The sequence below is a fragment of the Eucyclogobius newberryi genome, unplaced genomic scaffold, assembly GCF_026437365.1.
Source record: "Eucyclogobius newberryi isolate DKJ021-1_F unplaced genomic scaffold, fEucNew1.0.hap1 SCAF_1, whole genome shotgun sequence".
Classification (NCBI taxonomy): Eukaryota; Metazoa; Chordata; class Actinopteri; order Gobiiformes; family Gobiidae; genus Eucyclogobius; species Eucyclogobius newberryi.
The window spans coordinates 5236761-5260370 of NW_027315723.1; the positions used below are offsets into that span (position 1 = coordinate 5236761).

Genomic DNA, 23610 nt, shown 5'->3' on the forward strand with positions numbered 1-23610 from the left:
CTTCAAGTACTGGTGCGTAAATACACGGCCCACAACACTTCAAGTACTGGTGCGTAAATACATGGCCCACAACACTTCAAGTACTGGTGCGTAAATACATGGCCCACAACACTTCAAGTACTGGTGCGTAAATACATGGCCCACAACACTTCAAGTACTGGTGCGTAAATACATGGCCCACAACACTTCAAGTACTGGTGCGTAAATACATGGCCCACAACACTTCAAGTACTGGTGCGTAAATACATGGCCCACAACACTTCAAGTACTGGTGCGTAAATACATGGCCCACAACACTTCAAGTACTGGTGCGTAAATACATGGCCCACAACACTTCAAGTACTGGTGCGTAAATACACGGCCCACAACACTTCAAGTACTGGTGCGTAAATACATGGCCCACAACACTTCAAGTACTGGTGCGTAAATACATGGCCCACAACACTTCAAGTACTGGTGCGTAAATACACGGCCCACAACACTTCAAGTACTGGTGCGTAAATACATGGCCCACAACACTTCAAGTACTGGTGCGTAAATACATGGCCCACAACACTTCAAGTACTGGTGCGTAAATACATGGCCCACAACACTTCAAGTACTGGTGCGTAAATACATGGCCCACAACACTTCAAGTACTGGTGCGTAAATACATGGCCCACAACACTTCAAGTACTGGTGCGTAAATACACGGCCCACAACACTTCAAGTACTGGTGCGTAAATACATGGCCCACAACACTTCAAGTACTGGTGCGTAAATACATGGCCCACAACACTTCAAGTACTGGTGCGTAAATACACGGCCCACAACACTTCAAGTACTGGTGCGTAAATACATGGCCCACAACACTTCAAGTACTGGTGCGTAAATACATGGCCCACAACACTTCAAGTACTGGTGCGTAAATACATGGCCCACAACACTTCAAGTACTGGTGCGTAAATACATGGCCCACAACACTTCAAGTACTGGTGCGTAAATACACGGCCCACAACACTTCAAGTACTGGTGCGTAAATACACGGCCTCTGCTACTGCGAAACATGTCAAAGTAAACGTCTAAACTTCACTTAAGTCAAAAATACTACTTACTGCTACAGGCCACATTTGTCGGATAATTGAACCACAACTAATGTGTTTAAAGACATAATATCGGCTGACTGTCGTTATCGGGATTGAGATTTAAATATATGTCAATAATACTACCTACTTTGCAATGTTAAATAGTAAAATGATGTTAGTACTTCACAAATTGTCCTTTGAGAGGTACAAAACAACCTTCATACACTTATACTTAAGTTATACACTTATACTTACTTATACACACTATTTAATTTGCAATATTCGCACACTTTACCCTCCCCCGTCGCTCTGTCCTTCGCTTTCTTAAACTCCTCCCCCTCTCTCTCTCTCCCTCCCTCCCTCGCCCTCTCCTCCCGTTGCATGCTGGGATAGCTCTTATCAGCTGGCGCAGTAGACTTTTTGTTCACGCAGCGTTGGTGTAGGCAGTTCCCGGGACACTCTTCCCTCTCTCATTTCCCCATCACACACACAGACCCTTTTCTTGTTTGCATTCCAACTCATCAAAGTCTGAAGCTGTGTTTTGCGTTGGCAGCCAAAAATTCTCTCTCGTCAAAAACTGGACGCGGCCGATAAACAACTTGAAATAACGGCTTCACCCCCGCGCGGACCAGGAGTCAAATCCCACGTCTTTGACAAGAAATTTAGTTCAGCCGTCTCGGATAATTTGTCTCCAAACTTGCTGTGATGAGGATAGTTGAAGGATTTCACCTTGTCAAGTTTAGTGATGGTTTAGACCCTGGGTGTTCCCACAGTTTGGGCCTAGTTTAGTCCTAGTTAAGTCCTGGTTAAGTCCTGATTTAGTACGAGTTTAATCCCAGTTTAGTCTCAGATTAGTCTCAATTTAGTCCTGGTTTAGTCCTGGTTCAGTCCTGGTTTAGTCCTGGTTTAGTCTTGGTTTAGTCCCAGTTAGTCCTGGTTTAGTCCCAGTTAGTCCTGGTTTAGTCCTGGTTTAGTCTTGGTTTAGTCCTGGTTTAGTCTTGGTTTAGTCTTGGTTTAGTTCCAGTTAGTCCTGGTTTAGTCCTAGTTCAGTCCTAGTTTAGTCCTAGTTTAGTCCTGGTTTAGTCCCAGTTAGTCCTGGTTTAGTCCTAGTTTAGTCCTGGTTTAGTCCTAGTTTAGTCCTGGTTTAGTCCCAGTTAGTCCTGGTTTAGTCCTAGTTTATTCCTAGTTTAGACCTAGTTAGACCTGGTTTAGTCATAGTTTAGTCCTGGTTTAGTCCTCGTTTAGTCCTGGTTTAGTCCTGGTTTAGTCCTAGTTTAGTCCTGGTTTAGTCCTGGTTTAGTCCCAGTTAGTCCTGGTTTAGTCCTAGTTTAGTCCTGGTTTAGTCCTGGTTTAGTCCTGGTTTAGTCCTGGTTTAGTCCTGGTTCAGTCCTAGTTTAGTCCTGGTTTAGTCCTGGTTTAGTCCTGGTTTAGTCCTGGTTCAGTCCTAGTTTAGTCCTGGTTTAGTCCTGGTTTAGTCCTGGTTTAGTCCCAGTTAGTCCTGGTTTAGTCCTGGTTTAGTCCCAGTTAGCCCTGGTTTAGTCCTGGTTCAGTCCTAGTTTAGTCCTAGTTTAGTCCTGGTTTAGTCCTGGTTTAGTCCAAGTTAGCCCTGGTTTAGTCCTGGTTCAGTCCTAGTTTAGTCCTGGTTTAGTGCTGGTTCAGTCCTAGTTTAGTCCTGGTTTAGTCCTAGTTTAGCCCTGGTTTAGTCCTGGTTTAGTCCTAGTTTAGTCCTGGTTTAGTCCTGGTTCAGTCCTGGTTTAGTCCTGGTTCAGTCCTAGTTTAGTCCTGGTTTAGTCCTGGTTCAGTCCTAGTTTAGTCCTGGTTTAGTCCTAGTTTAGCCCTGGTTTAGTCCTGGTTTAGTCCCAGTTAGCCCTGGTTTAGTCCTGGTTCAGTCCTAGTTTAGTCCTAGTTTAGTCCTAGTTTAGTCCTGGTTTAGTCCCAGTTAGCCCTGGTTTAGTCCTGGTTCAGTCCTAGTTTAGTCCTAGTTTAGTCCTAGTTTAGTCCTGGTTTAGTCCCAGTTAGCCCTGGTTTAGTCCTGGTTCAGTCCTAGTTTAGTCCTAGTTTAGTCCTAGTTTAGTCCTGGTTTAGTCCCAGTTAGCCCTGGTTTAGTCCTGGTTCAGTCCTAGTTTAGTCCTAGTTTAGTCCTAGTTTAGTCCTGGTTTAGTCCCAGTTAGCCCTGGTTTAGTCCTGGTTCAGTCCTAGTTTAGTCCTAGTTTAGTCCTAGTTTAGTCCTGGTTTAGTCCCAGTTAGCCCTGGTTTAGTCCTGGTTCAGTCCTAGTTTAGCCCTGGTTTAGTCCTGGTTTAGTCCTCGTAGTGCTGAACGATAAGCTTCATCACAGACTCACTAAGACATTTTGTTTGCAAAGGACTTCAATATTCAGTCTTTGTGATTTGCTAATTGCGACCAAATCACCAATATATTGAAATAAAAACACCTCACACAGATCTCTACCTTTGCTCTCTCACTAAGACAAACCTTATATCAAATTTAAAATGTTCTTAAGTCTCACCAAACATAGACTCTGACCCACTACGTTAACCTCAAAAACCCATCTTTGAAATTCAAATCTTGAAGTAAATGCCATATATTTTCTGATCCTTCTATCTGAGGAATTCTATGAAATTTCCTCCCCACGATGTGATATTCTCCTGACATTTACGTGACATTTTGCTTGACTTTTTCATATCAAAACTTTCTCTAACGCTCTCCTCTGGTGCTCTCTTTCTCTCCCTCACATCCACAGAACCCATCGGCGCCTTCTCTCCTGAAGTCACCGGTGAGTTTGATGACGTCGCTTATGTTTGTCTTGCTTACTTCCTGGTCTGTTTTGATTGGCTGCAATCGAATGAGGCTGCCATCAGTTCTATATTAATAGTGTTTATTGTATTCATGAGCGCATGTCAAAAGAAAAGATCTACTGGATATAATTTTGAAATTTGCATCTTGGAATATGACTTTTTGCATTGCATTTAAGCTGGGAACAAGAAGAATTAGTGTTTTTCAAATTAACAGCAAAATAAGTGTCTTAAAGGTGAAATTGGTTTTACTCTTATTGTCACAGCTGTGCCAAGTGCATCATGGGTAAGATTCTAAGATAAAACATCCGATATAATGCACAAAGCAATTTATAAACACAAGTACCTGCTGGATTTCCCACATCCCTGTAGTGTTTATCTGAGATGAAAAAGTCAAATGTCTGGAGAAAATCTGCTCTTTCTGTTTGAAAAATATTAAACCCCTTAAAAAGTTTGTCAACAAGATAAAAACTTGTAATAAAGACACAAAATCATCAGCATTTCAGGTCAAATGTCAGTGAATCGTTGTAAATGTGTCACGGTCGGCTTCATTTTGCCTCCAGTCGCATCCGTAACAGAATTCTGACCATTCTGAGACTTTTAAACGGTCTTTCGTGGGACAATGGACCTCGCCACAGTTTGAAATGATCAGGGAAAACACATTTGTGGATTCCACTTTTGGACATTTCTTTTTCGAAAGAGACACCAGCTCATTCCACCGCTCGGAAACCCAAAGATAAAGATAAAGACCCGTCTGTGCACGACATCAGCTGCTAGTGAGCGCTCAGACAGGCAGTAGTCACCTCCCGTCACCGTCTAACGCCTGGAGAAGCCGCCCACGCGCCATTTCTCCCTGTAATTATGCGACACGCTCCAAAAACCCAGCAAATAGCCCGCACCGGTGCCCCCTCCGCCCGCTCGCCTCGCTCGCCAGGCTCGCCAGGCTCCCGCCCCAGCCAAGGCTCACGATCGGGGCCACATCCGGACACACACACCTCCTTCAGACCAGAGCGGCGCTGGCGAGGCTTCATGGCAAAGTGGTTAGCTGGGGCCCGACCAAGTTTTGGGAAAACGGGGCCCCGGGCACTGCAAAAAATAATGTTGACACGACTGAGAATGTGAATGCTAAATATTAATCTTGGGTTGAGTCGCTGAACTTGTTACTAGACATTTTTGCCATGTTTTTTTTTTATTTTTTTATTTTATTTTCATCTTGGTTTTCAGATGAGATGCTTTTTGTCTTTGTTTTTAGATTAATTGAAACACCATCAGTTTGTGATGTGGTTGGATACATGTAGCAGGATAATTACTAATATCAATGATTAGGGTCTTCTAAGCCTGGGCGACATGTGTGTGGAAAATACATCAACGTTTTTACTCATTTTTTCAATTCACTTGTATTTTTGCCTTATTAAAACTATTCTTATATTAACTTCTTGAAGATTAGAACATAAATACAAAAGGGGAAAGACATGGAGCTGGATAAGCAGTCAAAATTCTTCAGTAACAGTATGATCGGACACACCTTAGACCCAAAGTGCACTCAACAGGCCACGGGATTCGAAAAACAAAAGAACAAATACTGTTTATTCACAAACCTGCTAGCATTTTGTATTTGCATAAGGCAGAATTACAAAAAAAACAGAGAAAATCTCATTTATTTTCTATTTTTACTGACTGAGGATTGCCTGTGAACATCTCCATTAAAACAGATCAAAGCTGAGCTCTGATGATAGGAATAACTGAATCTCGATTAAAAGTCAATTAATTGCACAGCCCCAGGTTCAGCATTTGTGGATTTTCCTTTTAAATACGGCCATTTAATGATAAAACAGGCTCCTTCTCCATCTGAGAGGGACAAAAGCTCATTCAACTGTCAGAAAAACAGCGACATGTAGAAGACACACATCCTACAGGGAGAGAAACGTTAAAATGGTCTATCTCAGTACAAACTAGTCTAATCCCTCATTCATCCAGGAGAGTTCCATTGTAGAACAAAATCACTTGTATCATCTGGACTCTGTTTTTATAAAAAGAGTCCAAAAGGGACTAAAGGGAAACAGAACCACAAGGAAATGGTGTCTCCATCCCTTATGTCTTGGGACTGTCGGAAGAATTTTTAGGCAACACAAAATGTATTTTAAACCAGGCAACACTTTAAGACAAAAAATGTTTCACTCTAAGAACAAGATGCCAACACAAAGACAGAGCAATGTAGTTTTACTCTGTCCAATGCAGTGAGGAAAACTGTAAAGAGCGGGACTAAACTGCCACTGCACAAGAGGCTTTATCAGCACAGAAGACACTGGAGTTCAGAACCACAGGGCGACGTGCATCTGCATCTTAAAGACACAAACCACTCTATCGAAGACAGTGAGGTGAAGATTCTGAGCAGGAACAAAAGATGGTTTGTTAAAGAGACAATCTTTGTAAAAAAAAAAGAATCCGTCCTTAAACAGAAACAGTGGTTTAAGATTCAACCTTCCGGCCGTATATAATAGTGTTCTGAAACCCTGGAGCTGTAGACGCCCAGGGCATTCTGATCAGGTACTCGGTGAGGAGGGAGTGAAAGTCAGTTTACAATAGGATGTTGATGGCCCATTACAGGGCTGATGGTAAACAGAGAAGACCAGCCTCAAGTGAAACCACGTTCTCCAGATGACGACAACGGCATCTGTCTGAGTACAAACTGCTCAAAAACAATTCTGAATTCAAGTCATTGTAACTCATGTTAATAAAAATGTTTTGGGTTGAATAGTTGTTAGAGAAAGTTGGCAAGAGGAAAACAGAGAAAGGGATTTTTTAACAAAACAAACTATTAATCTCCATTGGCCTCTTGTGCATGGCTAGACAAAGCTTTGGGACGCTTAAACTAATGATTTTGGCTGCGCTTTTCCACACCATTTTGTCATTCTCTGGAAATGTGGCTCTGAAACGCACTGGTTTTGATTGGAACAGACAAATGCACTGGACTGACCTGGGAAAAAAAACTCCTGATGATGAATTTGGTGTGAAAGGTTTTGACCAGCGACACATTTTGTTCTTTTTGGGCCTTGGAGAATGTATTTTATTTTATTTTTTTGCACCCGGCATGCCTGCACTACAAAAACAAATAGCTACTTAAGTTAAAAAATACCATTGAAGTATTTTTAAGTCATTTGAATTCATGTTGGAGGAAAAATCTTCATCTTGTTTTGATGTATGTCCTGAAAAGTATTTTTTTTTTATTCCAATCAAAAATAATTTGCTTTAAAACGGACACATATAATTTAAAAATGTATAAACATACTCATTGGCACATAATCTGACGCCAGTTAAACAATCTAAGCCACAAAACGCATGTAGTTGTTCGTTTTTGCAGTGTTTTTGCCTGTAAACGCGACACTCTTCTCTTTACCCCTCTGGCCAACTGTTCTCCTTCTCTCCACCAGGGGGAGGTGTGCCTGTCCCTCCCTTGCCCATCCACTGGTATTACATAATGGCTGCCGGGGGCGCCTTGCTTCTCCTCGCGGCGGCCATCTTGGTAAGGGCGCTGTGCTGCTGTCGGCAACACCTAGCGACGTCCAAGAAGAGCCAGCTGTCCGTGGCCTATCACAGCTCCTCCCAGTGTTTTCAGTACGCCAACTGGTCGTCGAGCATGGCCACGCCCGGGGTGGAGCCGGTGCTGACGGTCCGGTTGGACAGCCGCGACCGCCACCGGACCCTCTGCTAAAAAAAACTGCCGCCAAATCAGGACACGTGCCATGCTCCGGAAGCCCCTCCAACCGTTCGCTAAAAATGGACGAATCAAGACATCAGCTGATTTTGTCGTAGTTTTGCATTTTTTTTTTGCTGGTTTTATGTCTGATATTTCATGTCAGATGCCCTTCCAGCTAACTGCTAGCGCTACCGGACCCTCTGCTGAAATCTGCCCCCAAACCTGGACGCAATGCAACGCTTCAGTCTGATTTTTTTTGAGCACGATGCGCCTCCAGCTGTGCGCTTTTTACCCACAAGCGCTCTGCTGCTGGTTTTATGTCTGCTAAATGATGTCAGATGCCCTCCCGGCCAATCACTTTTGCCGCCAAACAATCAGGACATGAGTATTGCATGAATTGGATTTCTTTCAAGCAAGATGCCCCCAGTTATGCGCGTTTACTACCCAAGCCTCTGCTAGAATTGCTCTACAAATCAGGACATGTGCTGCTTCAATCTGCTTCTTTTTCTGGCTTCTCACTTTGGTCTGATTTATGCTGGATGCCCTTCCAGTTAGATGCCATCACTACCAGACCCGCTGCTAAAAAAACTGCCCCCCAAAAACAAGGACAAGGTTGCAACCACATTGGAACTGTTGTTTTGTGGTCGCTCAAAGTTTGAAGCAGACTTTTTGGGTTGGTCCATGATTCATTTGGAGGGCGGCATGACGGTGATGATCTTATCTCCAAACCAGAACCTGTTTTCTGTTTATTTATGCCTGATGCCCTCCCTGTCAGTTACCGTGACTTACCCAAGGACACAACGTGCACGTGTTTGGGGCGAGAATGGGACTGGCCACCTTTCGGTTCATAGGCAAATGCTTAACAAGATCCGTGTTCAAACTGTTGAATGGATTTGAGGAAACTGTAAACTCGAAATAGTCTGATCTTTTTGGTTTGTTTGAGACTTTTTTTGACAGTCGGACGACGGACCTCAGCCTTTCCAAAAAATCCACGTCGAATTCTTTTGAAGCTCAGCGTATTTCTGCCAGAAACACGGCTAAAACAAGACACTAGAGACTGGAGCAATGGATTGTGGGGAAATAAATGTACCGACAACTGTCACATGTTGAGGCTGGCAGCACTGAAGAGGATTCCTGACACCATTTTGCTCCCAAACCTGCTCGTAATGCAATGGCTGTCGACATCAAATGGCTAGACTTTCTATTTTCAACCGGGCTTCACTGCAAAAAAGTGAAAATACAAATGCATTTAAAGGGGCACTATGTCACTTTTCTGGTGGAGAGTGCGTCTTGTGCGGTTTGTCTTTAGAAAATGTGATTGCTTTGCCTGGAATGTTCCACGGTATATATCCTTATTACATCCTTATTTATTCAATTACAGGAGTTTAACTTGTCTCCATGGAAACGTTCTATGACATTTTTGTGGAACGTCCCAGACAAAACAACAACCATAGAGATACATAAGAACCCTCCATCTAAAAAGGAACATCGTGTCTTTTTAAATGTAGTTAATAAAAGTTTGTAAAAAATATCTTAAATGACAAAAAGGAGGATTAAGTGAAATTGGGATTAACTTCAGAATATCACAAAATAAGACAAATCGAGTTTGTTTTGGCAAATGAAAACCACTCCGTTGCATGCGAGTGATGTCAGAGCCTGGTTTAAACACATTTACATTAGAGGAGCGTTACACATTTGTAGGTTTACGGGACAAATACACACAAATACACACGTGTTGTTTCTGTGTATCTCAGTAAAGTACACGTTCTATCCTGTGTAATGGACATGCAAAATAACTCATAGTTCAAAAGTGTTCTGATGCCACTTAATCATTTACATTTGTTATGTTCCACTTCATTTTACCTCCTTTTTAAGTCTAAGGATCGAGAGTAACAGGTTTTATACAATTTAACTTGGGTGTATGTTTTTTATCCTTGTTACCTTGTTCCGGTCTTGGTGACATATACTTTTATCTCATCTCAGGCGTTCAAGCCGACCTTAAAAAAAAGTGTTATTCTGAAAAAGTCTGAGATTAAACATGTCCAAATGACTAAAATGAAGATGAATATAGGACAGCAACAAATAATCAATTTATGGTGACATGTCAACAACGTATTTTGATAATTATAATGCTTTTCTGGAATATATAGACTCTAAAACACTCTAAAAGACCTTTTTATAACAAAGACAAAGGCATACTGCAATCAAAATGTCAAAAAAGGATTAAACTCTTTCTGATCTTCATTCGTAAATGTCAAAAATCGGAGTAGTCATGTTTTGCAGTGGCTAATCCTATTGCTAAACGAAAGCCCAGATGACATTATGTTATAGAAAGCCGCTCTCACGGCTCCATTTCAGTCCAGCTTGTGGGAAGTCGAATCTTAAATACATTTGTTTTGTCTGTATAACACGATTATAGCCGTTCAAACTACTCGGCAGGCAAAGCGGATGTTTACAATATCATTTGTTTTTTTTTACATTAGGCCTCAAAATAAATGCAATCTGTGCCGTGATGTCAACTGGAAGCACCGCTATTGTAACACAATGGTCTGGAGCGGCAGACAGGAGTCACACGAGCTTTAACTGTGAGGAATGAACATATTTAAGTGAAAATAGAACATTTATCGAGGCCCAAAATGCCTTCAAGTCTTCTACAGTGTCTCCAGCCTTAACTACACAATTGTTACTGCATCCAACGTCGTATTATTTCAATCTTGCATGTTCACATTCGAATGCTTCACTCTTAAACATTGAGACGACGCCTTCGTTTGATCAATCGTTGTGTCTTTTTGGCAGTAAAGTTATCAGGCGTTTGATGGATGTCGTCGCTGCTTCAGCTCAACACATAAAATCTATTGCGCAGTGCGTGTTTTTTTGAATATGGTCTTGTTATGATTCGGGGGCGGTGTAAATATCGCCAACTGTCAGCCGTCATCCGCTCGGCGCCTGATTTATAATCCTACATCTCCCACAATGCATCGGGAGCAGCTGGGTGCCATACGGAGGATGTTATGTGCAAACTCGGAGCGGGGAGCCTAGAGGAAGCCACGGAAGACCAAGCTGTTTGACAGATTAGAGAAGAAGATGCCGATTTTGTAAAAGCTCTGTGCAAGAAACAGACAAAAGAGTTGAATTCAGAATTGTAATCTCTTAATTAGCTTAATTAGAGCAGTCTACATGTAATATTAGGTCTACACAGAGACCCTTTGTCCTGCATTACTTCATTCATTCATTCATTCATTCATTACCTTTGGGTTCTCACCTTCTTGTCCCGAATGTTTAAGTTTAATGCCATATTCTGAAACATTCTAAACCACATAGGACCTTTAACAACAAAGACAGTGGCATTATTACATCAAAATGACAAAAAAAACCAACAACAATGTAGTATTTTCATCAATAATTCACTTATTCATACGTATCCTCTGTCTCGAAGCCTCTGACCGCACCTTTGTTTGCTTCATAATGTATATAACAATCTCAATGTACAATGGAAATAATCATTTGATTCGTCGACTACTACGTTAAAGTAATTGTGAGCCGCAGCCACAAAACACAGATATTTGTCTTCTTAAAGGAACGAAAAGCACTTTGAATATTGTGATCATAAAGGCCGTTATTATGAAGTCATTAGTAAATTAAATCCACAGCTTCACAATATGCTTCACTACAAACAGGAATACGCACATCTCAGCAAAACTCCACCTGTTCTTTATCAGTATAAAAACCTACGTCAATTTGTCCCCGTTTCGCTGCAGACACTCCCTCTTGGCACCCGCTCGCTCAATGCTTTTAAACCTCGCTCCTTCTCCCATCTCACACGCCAAGCCGCTAATCGCTGTAATTAGTTAATGGGCTGATAACATTTATTAAAGCTACAGTAAGCACTTTTTTGTCCCATACGCCGCACTTGTATGGGTCCAGAATTGTTGCCAAGCCTTCTCTTACTCTCTGGGATTTGAAAAATATATGCATTGGCCATTGGAGACCGCACCACTTAATCCAGACCTGTGCCTTGCCAAAACATCTCCACTCTTTTGAATTTGAGCCAAAAAGTCCATCAACAAAAAAGGCAAACTTTACTTTTCAAAGGTCCTATATTATGCCTGGGGTTTAATGTGTATAACGTGGCTTTGTTTTTGAATCCGTGTTGGTGAGTAATCCTCTTTGTTTAGTCCATCTCCCTCTCCAGAGCTCAAAACACTGCCCCAAACTGGTATCAGCAAGTTGTTTTCCGTGAAGCTCCTTGTTGTTTTTGAAGTTTTGAATGGGTTATGTCTCCAAACCACATGTTTTTACTGAAAGGCTGGGGACTTTTCCATCGGAATAGTTGAATTGTACAGCCCTGGATAAGCTACACCTTTCAATAGGCCAAAAAATATGCAGTCCTAGCAGCCTCTGGTGGCATTTTTAATCCACCGATTTCCTGACCTGTTTTGATTAGTACCATTAGAAATATCAACGCTAAGCTGTCCAAAGAAGTCAAAAAAAAAGTCAGACAAATGCTTATGTAGGACCTGAACACACTGTCTAAATCTGCCCGTGCATTTTCAGAGTCTCTGTACCACTGTGAAGGAGTTACATGTTGATTTCAATGCATCCTTATTGAATGAACAGTCTTATGCCATAGTACGTTATTATGTGATTGTGTGTTTGACTTAAAATGGATCACTAGAGTCTTTTCTCGATGAATAAAGTCATATTTTTGTAGAACGATTGTTTCTGTCATTTCTCCCTCTGACCGGTCTGAAGTGAAACTAAAGTGGTGAGAAAGCTTGAGGAATGAAGTCACCGGGAGTAACCAATGGCAGTCTCATTTAAGTGCAGTCCAATCAACGGTGCCGTAGTATTTAAAAGGTATATTTGTTTAGGCCAGTTCTGGTTTTTTAAGCGCTCAGTGGTTAAAAGTGGCATGTTCCATTTTCTTCCAGAAGTGAGAAAACCGATGGAGTCTGGAGATGGACGTCTTTTCAGTGGGAGAAATTCTCTAAATGGAGGTAAACTTTTCACATACAATCAACATCCGATCGACATCGTTATCTGCAAAAAGCAATTCAATTATGTCCAGTTTATCGATAAGAATCCACACGCTGTGATTGCTGGTGTGCAGTGGTTTGCACATGTGTGGTTGCTACCCTTGTGGCATTGTGGGTCCAATTCCTGGCTTCAACCATTTGCTGAATGTCGCTTCCCTCTCTCTTACCATTTCACGTTACAGCTGTTCTTTCTAATAAAGCCTTTCTGTCCAAATAACTATGCAACCATTTCAACATGTGACTGTATGTTACATTGATCATTCACGGCCCACTCTTGGTGATGAGCCATAGCTGCCCTGGGCCAACATTAAGTATCTCAATATTAAATAAAAGACAAACATATAAAACACAAAACACAAAACACAGAACAAGACCAGAGAGCAACCGACAAAGTGAAATGAACACATGAAGCACCGAACATCCACAAACCACATCACGACACATCACGGTCAGAATAATGGCCAAACCCAGTTCAAACGTGATTTCTGTCTATCGTCCTTATGCCCATTATTATGTCAGTCCAGTCCTCCATTGTAGATGCAACGCTGCCAAAAGTATGATCCAAAGGTGTTTATTTCTGTTGTCCATGGCAGGAGTTTTGACCACCACTTTCAAGAAGAAGTGTATTGACCCATGGGTAGTAGACGCCAAAGAGCTTAATAATTTAAACCAAAGTTATCTAGCTTTTGAACAGGAAAAGTCCTCATTCTGTTGCATAAAACAGGAAGCTCAGACCTGTGAAGTGACAAATGTTCCATTCTTTTCCCAGGCCTAACTTCTAACCTTTCTGTTGCAGGTCTACCCTTCTCAGACTGGAACACTCCCTCCCCCTCCTCAGACCCCCCGGTCACACTGGTCTCAGAGAAGGACAACTCCTGGCTCTACACGCTGGACCCCATCCTGGTCACCATCATCGTCATGTCGTCCCTGGGCGTGGTGTTAGGAGCCGTGTGTGCGGGGCTCCTGCTCTACTGCACCTGCTCCTACAGCGGACTGTCCTCGCGCTCATCCACAACACTGGAAAACTACAACTTTGAACTCTACGACGGACTCAAGCACAAAGTCAAGCTAAACCAACAACGCTGCTGCACGGAGGCATGAAGAGCGACCGAACACGGACCGAACACGGACACGATGAAGCGGCCATTTTAGGAGGAAAAGTCTGTCTTTATTTCCGAAATGTGGCGTCACGTTCTGCAATGACACACCTCTACCGTGCAGGTTCAACACACAACGTTACAGCATCAAGGACGAATATCGGAACTCAAAACGTGCAGCCAGTTTGAAAAATATCTTGGGAATGAAGACCTACAAATTTACAAAACAAAAATTGCGATGGTGAAACTAGCGAAATTGTGGAACGTCCATTCTATAGAAGCGTTTCAACGGTTCAAGCTTTGGAGAACTTAGCATTTCCCTCCAACCTGCTCCTGGCATTTGAATCGGACTCTAAACTGACACTGCTATTTGTGGTGATGTGTCCGCCGGTTTGAGAAGGACCAAAATGTCCCCTCCTCAATGGAACGAGCCTCAAAAGACTGCATTTTTTTAAATAAACAATGACCACTTTGACTTTGAAAGAAAGATTGTCCACTTTCTAAGGCCTCAAATGAAATGTCTACATATCACCTGTACTGAAAAAGTGTTAATAAATGTTTGGATATTGTAAGCTATTTTGGAAAGACGGTAGAGGTTAGAAATCGTGGGCAAAAGTGGCTTAGATAGCTCCTCCAGTGTGTGCAGCCATTTTTGTCATTATCAGAACTTCTCCTGTGGTATTTTAGCTTTTAGACTTTCCTAGCACTGTTTTCCGTTGATGCCGATGTGGTAGAAAGACTTAGGAGAGGCGGGGCATTTTGTACGTGGTTTTTTTTCCAAGCAAATTTGTGTTTTTAATGGTTTTTGTTGGAGACTGTCGTTCCTTGCCCCCTTGTCTTGTTTACATAGCAAAGAATGGCGGATTAGTCAAGGAGTTTTGCAACCTATGGATTGCGATGGAATTGTCAAATTATAACTATTTTTTGTTGTTGTGTCAAGATGGGATCAAAAATGCACATGGGAAAGTCAAATTATTGTTGGATTTGCCTGGAACAATGAGGCGACAGAGAGAGACGATCGTTTCTCACGTGGAGCGTTTAAAAGCCATGGATGTAAGGACCTAAACCCCTGAAAAGTCTAAATGTTTGGACATTTTTTGTATACTTTTTGGACAGTTTTGGAAATCGCAAAGCTCTGAAAGGACTGAAGCCATGAGAAGGAGAGGGTCGCATGTTCACGGTCACCTTATTTTATACAAACACAAAGCAATTTATTTGTACAGAAACATGTCAATGAAGCTGGGATTGTGCATTTGGGAAAGAGGAAATGGACTATTACTCAAACTGTTCCATTTCAGACAAATTGAATGTATGTTTTTTTATTTGGAAAGTGTAAAATAATGACATACGTTGATCAAATATTGGAGAAACCTAAAAATGTACTCGACATTAGGGTTCATCACCTCACACATCACAATAAGCTTCCACAGTTTGGCATTAAACTCATTTATGGCTCTGTCGGAATGTCAAAAATGCTCCAAATTTCCCACAATGCATTTTGAAAAGCAGCATCAGTATAGACCACAATGCATTGCAAGAGTCGGAAAAGCAACAGACGGTAAAGAAGTCTTTAGCTGGACCGTTTCCCCTCTCCCGGCGCATAGCCCAGCTCGACTCACCACCAGGAGGCGCTGTGTAAATGAAGGTGACGCTCTTTGCTGCTGAGAGGCCTGACTTTTAGTTGAAGTAAATCCACTTTTGGTCCATTCTGTTTTCGACCCGCTCCTCTCTCTGGACCCCACGGACTCTTCTCAAAGTGCCTAGGCCTTCAGAGCCAGTATCGGACACACGCGGACAGTGACGTCGCCCCCTGGAGGCGGGAGGGAGGACCACACGCGCCGCCCCCTTGTTTTTTCGCACTGCTCAGACTGCTGTTGATTTTGTTTTGTTTTAAAGGGGCTTTGTACAGAAATGTTCTTTTTATGATTGTTATTATAATTATTGTTATGATTATTTAATAAAGGATTTATACCAATACTACGGATATATTTGGGGTGTCTGACTCAAAAGAAATGATGTTTTTCCTCCTCCAAACTCAACTCAACAGTACACAACAATGTCCTCTATTAGTTATGAATTAAGTTTTGTTTGATTTTTTAATATTTAGAACAAAAAATAGTGGTGTGACTTTAAAAACCTTCCTTAAAGTTGAGTTCTGAGTCACTTATACTCATAATATACTAAAATCACACTTTTAACTCAACTTTGAAACTGAAAAATGTCGAAGTTTAATGCTGTAATCCAAAGTATGTCCTGAGATATGACATATTTAAAGCGACAGTTACACAAACAAACAAGAAGAACTCGTCTGCCATTTATGCTCCAGGTTCAGGGTTCAAGGTCGATTCCAAAGATGTTTTATTTGATCCGATACCAAGTAATCACCACGGCAATACCAACGAGTTTTGTACTAAAAAGCATTGAAACTATGAACAATTTCAAGCTGGCCATCGTAAATCATAAGGATCAATATCTTTGCACGATGATCGATACTTTTCGATACCTCATTTTTGTTTGATTTAACACATCTCCACCTTTTTTAATAGACACATAGTTGAAGTTGGATTTAGTGTCTTCACATTTTGTTCTGGAAAAATCTTTTTAAATAGTAAATAATTATCCAGTTTTCGTACTGATTTACTATTTACTTATACTGTTGACATCTGCTCTGTTGCTCTGCTCGAGGAAAAGACTAAACACTTCCTGATGCCCAATTACCCACAAACTCCTTTCAAAACTTCTGAACTCTACTTTTTAATTGCAGTAAAAATACTTGGAGGAACAGTCACATCCACATTAGTGCAGTTTTCTGCCTGGCTCTTCTAATCTCACCGTGAAGTCCCATTAGAGCCGACCTGAACCCGCCACGTTTAGGAGCCAAGACTTCAAAGATCTGGAAGAAGAAAAAAACACCACATATATACACGGCACATGTACACGGCACATGTACACGGCACATGTACACGTACACGGCACATATACACGTACACGGCACATGTACACGGCACATGTACATGTACACGGCACATGTACATGTACACGGCACATGTACACGGCACATGTACACGGCACATGTACACGGCACATGTACACGTACACGGCACATATACACGTACACGGCACATATACACGTACACGGCACATATACACGTACACGGCACATGTACATGTACACGGCACATGTACACGTACACGGCACATGTACACGTACACGGCACATGTACACGTACACGGCACATGTACACGGCACATGTACACGGCACATGTACACGGCACATGTACACGTACACGGCACATATACACGTACACGGCACATATACACGTACACGGCACATATACACGTACACGGCACATGTACACGTACACGACACATGTACACGTACACGGCACATGTACATGTACACGGCACATGTACATGTACACGGCACATGTACATGTACACGGCACATATACATGGCACATATACACGTACACGGCACATATACACGGCACATATACACGGCACATATAAGATAAGATAAGATATTCCTTTATTGTCCCACATGGGGAAATTTCATTGGTGCAACGCAGGAAGATACAGAGGTAGATACAGAAGAACAGATCACTTATAGGAAGTCTGAAAAACACTTTCAGTAGAAGATCTCCTATAAATAAATAAAAACTCCCATAGACAAATAAATAAATAAATACATAAATACCATTGCATGTGATCACGACAGTAATTGCACATGAATATGTGTCACGACAGCACATAGATTGCACATGAATTTCACATGAATTGCACATGAATTCCAACAGCAATTGCACATATGACAGAGTTGCACATCAGTATTAGGTTAGGTCAGTATTGCGAGTGTTCAGGACTAACAGTTTTTGTTATAAAGTCTGACAGCAGCAGGAAGGAAAGACCTACGGAACCTTTCCTTCGCACATCGAGGGTGGATCAGTCTCTCACTGAAGCTGCTCTCCAGAGCGGACAGAGTGTCCTGCAGGGGGTGACACTCATGGTCCAGCATAGATGTGAATCTAGCCAGGACCCTCCTGTCCCCCACCTCCTGCACAGAGTCCAGAGCACAGCCCAGGACGGAGCTGGACTTCTTGATGACTCTGTCCAGCCTCTTCCTCTCCCTCTCTGTGATGCTGCTGCTCCAGCAGGCCACACCATACAGGAGGGCCGATGCCACCACAGAGTCGTAGAAGGTCTTCAGGAGTGGCCCTGTCACTCCAAAAGACCTGAGTCTCCTCAGGAGGTAGAGCCGACTCTGGCTCTTCCTGTACAGTGCGTCTGTGTTATGAGTCCAGTCCAGTTTGTGGTTCAGATGAACACCCAGGTACTTGTATGAGTCCACTCTCTCAATGTCCCGTCCCTGGATGTTCACTGGTGAGGGGGCATTGGGGTGGCGTCTGCGGAAATCCACCACCATCTCCTTGGTCTTCCCCGCGTTGATGAGGAGGTGGTTCCGCTGACACCAGTCCACAAAGTCCTGCGCCAGTCCTCTGTATTCCGCGTCATCGTCGTCCGTGATGAGTCCGATGATGGCAGAGTCGTCAGAGAACTTCTGCAGGACACAGCTGTCCGTGTCATGTCTGAAGTCTGCAGTGTAAAGGGTGAAGAGAAAGGGCGCGAGGACAGTGCCCTGGGGCGCCCCCACACTGCAGGTCCGAGTGTCAGACACACAGTTCCGGGCTCTCACAAACTGGGGTCGGTCTGTGAGGTAGTCCAGGATCCACTCTGCCAGGTCATACTCCACACCAGCCGTCTCCAGCTTGTCCCTCAGGAGCAGCGGCTGGATGGTGTTGAAGGCGCTGGAAAGATCGAAGAACAGAATCCTCACAGAGCTGCCAGGCTTTTCCAGGTGAGAGAGAGAGCGGTGCAGCAGGGAGATGACGGCGTCCTCCACTCCGATGCCAGACCGATATGCAAACTGCAGCGGGTCCATGGCTGAGCTCACGGTGGAGCGGAGGTGGTCCAGGACTAGCCGCTCCAGTGTCTTCATCAGGTGGGACGTGAGAGCCACTGGCCTGAAGCTGTTGAGGTCTTTGGGGCGCGGTGGCACAGGTACCAGACAGGAGGTCTTCCAGACCTGTGGTACCACCCTCAGCTTCAGGCTCATGTTGAAGACATGCTCCACAACTCCACACAGTTCATCTGCGCAGGACTTAAGGAGCCTGGGGCTGATGCCATCAGGTCCTGCTGCCTTCCTCACTTTAATCCTCTTCAGCTCACTCCTCACCTGTGCTGCTGTGACAGTCAGTGGTTGGCAGGGGGACCGTGTGCTGGGGGGATGGGTGAGTCCAGGCGAAGTGGGGAGCTGATGGTCCGGGGCAGATAAGCGAAGAGGAACAGATGCAGGGCATTGTCCAGCTGTGGAAGAGGGAGCATGCAGCTGTGCAGGGGGAGGGGCGGGTGACCGATCAAACCTCAAGAAGTGAGCATTTAAATCATTCACCCACTGTAGATCCCCCTCTGTCTGGGCAGGGGGGATTTTGAAGCCCGATATGGTTTTCAGGCTCCTCCACACTCCCTGAATGTTCTTTTGCTGCAGCTGCTCCTCCATCCTCCTCTTGTAGCGGCACATATACATGTACACGGCACATATACACCACACATATACATGTACACGGCACATATAGACGGCACATATACATGTACACGGCACATATACACTGCACAAATACATATACACGGCACATATACATGGCACATATACATGTACACGGCACACATACACGGCACATATACACGCCACATATATACGGCAAATATATACAGCAAATATACACAGCACACATACACGGCACACATACACGGCACACATACACGGCACACATACACGGCACACATACACGGCACATATACACATATACACGGCACATATACACAAAATACAGACAGGAGAGAGAGAGGCACTTTCATAGCTACATGCAGTTATACTGGGTTTTCTATCCCTGCATCTGCGTATGTTATGTTACATGAACTATGTGTGCCATTTGAACATATGCACACTATAACGGCACATTTAACTTCTCTAAAAAACTAATTCCACTGTCTCAGACACAAAATATACACGGCATATACATGTACATGGCACATATACACGGGCACATATACACGGGCACATATACACGGGCACATATACACGGCACATATACACAGCACATATAAAGTAATGTAATATAGAGGACTACAGTTTGTATTTTGAATGTATTAAGATAAGATAAGATAAGATAAGATATTCCTTTATTGTCCCACATGGGGAAATTTCATTGGTGCAACGCAGGAAGATACAGAGGTAGATACAGAAGAACAGATCACTTATAGGAAGTCTGAAAAACACTTTCAGTAGAAGATCTCCTATAAACAAAAACTCCCATAGATAAATAAATAAATACATAAATACCATTGCGTGTGATCACGACAGTAATTGCACATGAATATGTGTCACGACAGCACATAGATTGCACATGAATTTCACAGTAATTGCACATATGACGGAATTGCACATCAGTATTAGGTTAGGTTAGGTTAAACAGGACGGTGTAAACTTACATAAACCCCAGGGCAAAGATGATGGTACCAGATTATAGCTATGAAAGCTAATTTCAATCTACAGTCCTTAAAAAGGAAGTGTAACAATACTCATATATTCTCATACAGTCATTCACTCACACATTTCCCCTATCACAAAATATAATAGTGCAGATATAGCAGCCGCGGCGATGTGTACAGTATTTTTCTGCGTTCTCACATCACGTTGTTCGCCTGGGCATTTGAAGGGAGACGCTTTGGACCTCAGTCCAGGACATATGAAAAATAAACGCATCAGCAGCAGACACATGTCCAACACATCCAGCGCACATGCTCAGTGGAAGAGTTGTGGTGTTTCCCGGTGCTGCTGTTCTCTTGGTTTGATGCCAGTCCATGTTGAGAACGACTTTGGTGTATTTTCTTTACAAAGCTCAACATCAGAGGCGCGGCTGCTTCAGAGACGATCCGAGTTTCGTATGTTTCATTATTTGCTCCAAGAGCTGTGTCTGGTTGATTTTGGTGCAGGGTTTGTTTTTGTTTCTGGATTATGAATATATGTATATAGGTACCTCACTGGAGTGTAATCTCTGATTGGTTGTCATGTCAAATCAGCCGCCAAAGGATAAACTTTGTTCAACTTCTGCTTTTGATGCCAAAATGCTGTTTGCACGTCCACATAGACGTTGAATAAAAACTTAAAATGTAAATACAAACGTTTTCTCCACCAGAGCGAGCTCTCCTCTCCCCCTGCCTCAGAGCACACCTCATCCCTCAGTGAAACATTTGTTGTAACATATCACATATATAATACCACCACAGTGTCTCTCTTCTGCTCAGGAAAGGAGGATCTGGACCAGAATCTGTCCAAAAAAGCACCTAAAGTGGCAGTATTCTGAAAGGAGTGGACCGTGGATGAGCTCAGAGTGCAGCACTTGGTCTGGGAGTGCGCCGTATGAATCACTAATAATCACTCTAAATCAGAGTGATAATGGTTGAAAAAAAGAATGCTTTACTTGCTGGATCCAGTTGGTGTATAGCAGTGTTTCTCAAATAGTGGGCCAGGGCAACACTATTTGAAGAATGAAAAATAACTATTGCTATGGTCTAAATAAAGTCTGAATAAAAAAGAAAACAGAATATTATGGCTAAGTGGTTTTCAAACCACCCTCAGCAACCACAATACACTCTCTTACTCTACTACGCTCTAAAATCCCATTTAGTAGTCTACATTTTAGGCCTATTGTTTTTGTCATTACAGCTAAGTCGGCTAAAGTTAACGTTGCATTGCTAAATCGCCAAAATGTCTGTCCCACTTTCCTCTTGAGTGAAATTGTAACCCGTTCATTTTGCAGACAGCACTTTTTGAGCGTAAATGGGGCGTATAGCAGTCAGGTACAAGCCTCTTACAGCAGAAGGTATTAGCGTTAGCCTGTTAGCGTGCTACGGAGTGTGACTTAGCAAAGCAATTAGTGTCCACGCTGAGGAAGCACAGACGTCCCCAGTGAGAACATATGCTGCCGTTTTGAGCGACCACAGCATGAAAACAACACGGGCAAATGTTGAAACGGACGTGTTGTCAGTTACAACACGAGGTGCGGCTCAGGCATCTATCCTGGACGCCTGGACGCACAATGTTTTGTTCCCAACTTCGGCTATGCTAGCAAATGTTTATTTTATATATTTTGTCAGCGCCACGTAGAGGTTAGAACTGGGAGCAGGTATTTTGTTCATAATAATACAGGGGCGTCCACACTTTTTTCACCGATGGCCGCATTTTGAAACTTATACGCAGCAGAGCGCCACAAACAACCTGACAATGTCGATTTATGACTTATTAAAGTGGAGTTTTGCGTTCGATATTGTTTGGATGAGCCTCCACACCTTTAATAAGACTTGGAACATTAATATTAGGCCGGAATAACGTCACAATGCTTGAATGTTTCCAAATGTTAAAGTAAAAATACAACAGCAGGAAGCCGGAGGGCCAACAGAAACGAGTCTGAGGGCCGCATTTGGCCCCCGGGCCGTAGTTTGAACATGCCTGTAATAATATAATGGTTGAAGTGTATGGTGACATGTAATTCGACATGTTTTGTTCGTAATGATTTCATTTGGTGGGACTAAAAGTGTTTTTGGGGGGAAAAGGCATATCCTGGATGGCTCCCCGGGGAGATGTTCATGGCATGTTCCACCAGGAGGAGGCCCCGGGGAAGACCCAGGACACGCTGGAAGGACTATGTCTCTCTGTGGTCTAGGAATGCCTTGGGCTCCCCCGAAGGAGCAGGAGGTTTCCCGGGTTCATCCTGTTTAAGGTGATACTCCTGTGAGCCGGCTCCAGATAAATTAGCACAAGATGGATGGAAGCAATACTGGGAAAAAGTCTTTTATTGGCCTTATTTATTGGGAAGCATTTGAACGCGGCACAACAGGAAATGACTACAGCGCTGGACCAATTAACCCCGGGTAATCGAGACGGAGGAGACTGTAAACAAAGTGTTACTCATCAGTTAGAGGCGGTTGTGGGTTGGATTCCTGTTATACTTCAAATATATCTGGGAGAATGTGTGGGAGACTGACAGTTTTTAAACTAAACAACTGTTTCAATTTGTGTTATCTAGATATGTATTGATGTACCATTTTACAAAATATATAGAATAAAACAAAAAACACACAACACATAAAAAAACACTAAATAAAAACAGTGAGGCCCTAAAAAGCAAAAACTGAAAAACTATAACTCAAACATTTGAAGACATAAAGAATATCCTAAGTAAAGTAAACTATTATTGTAATGTGTTGAATACATCAGCATATTCACTTCAGGCAGCGGGAATTGCACCACCAACCTGTGGCTCGAGGATCTGACCGCTCTACCAAGGATGGTTTTATTGGAGACGACAAACACTCAGAGCCAATAATTCTCATTTCCAAAGTATTACAATTGTACTTTGTATTGTACTGTATCATACTGGCACAGGTTCATCAAGATGTCTGCCTGAAATGTTCTAGAGCAGAGGTGGGCAAACTACGGCCCACGGGCCACATGTGGGCCGTTTGTCTTTATAATCCGACCCGCCAAACATGTCAAGTAATGTTTTTTTTTTTAAATCCTTCATAAAGATGACGTGAAATGAATAAAATAATAGATTCAATAGCCTATATCTGACAGACAATTGATCATTTATTTATTTATTTTTTCACACCAATGATCGCCTGGATTTGAATATGGCCCTCGGAGGAATATAATTGCCCACCCGTGTTCTGGAGCATTGCCTTTAATCTGTGGTGCTGTAATGTCCAGCACTGGGCACTTAAGACAGGTCAGTATGGACATTATATATAGTATGGACATTATATATAGTATGGACATTATATATAGACAGTAAAGTACTCG

At 42.8% G+C, this 23610-nt stretch overlaps 1 protein-coding gene across 2 annotated transcripts in view; it reads left to right on the forward strand.

Moving 5' to 3' along the window:
- LOC140359235 (neuropilin-2-like) overlaps nucleotides 1–15665 on the forward strand; it is a 157740-nt gene extending 142075 nt beyond the window's left edge. The window contains exons 16-18 of one of the 2 annotated variants that reach the window (XM_072444130.1): nucleotides 3806–3838; nucleotides 12486–12551; nucleotides 13387–15665. In XM_072444130.1, coding sequence (XP_072300231.1) covers nucleotides 3806–3838; nucleotides 12486–12551; nucleotides 13387–13691 — 404 coding nt within the window. In that variant the 3' untranslated portion in view covers nucleotides 13692–15665. Of the gene's footprint in view, nucleotides 1–3805; nucleotides 3839–7288; nucleotides 12268–12485; nucleotides 12552–13386 lie in introns of those variants that run through there. The other variant, XM_072444207.1, reaches the window with a different exon arrangement.
- The last annotated feature ends 7945 nt before the right edge of the window (nucleotides 15666–23610 follow it).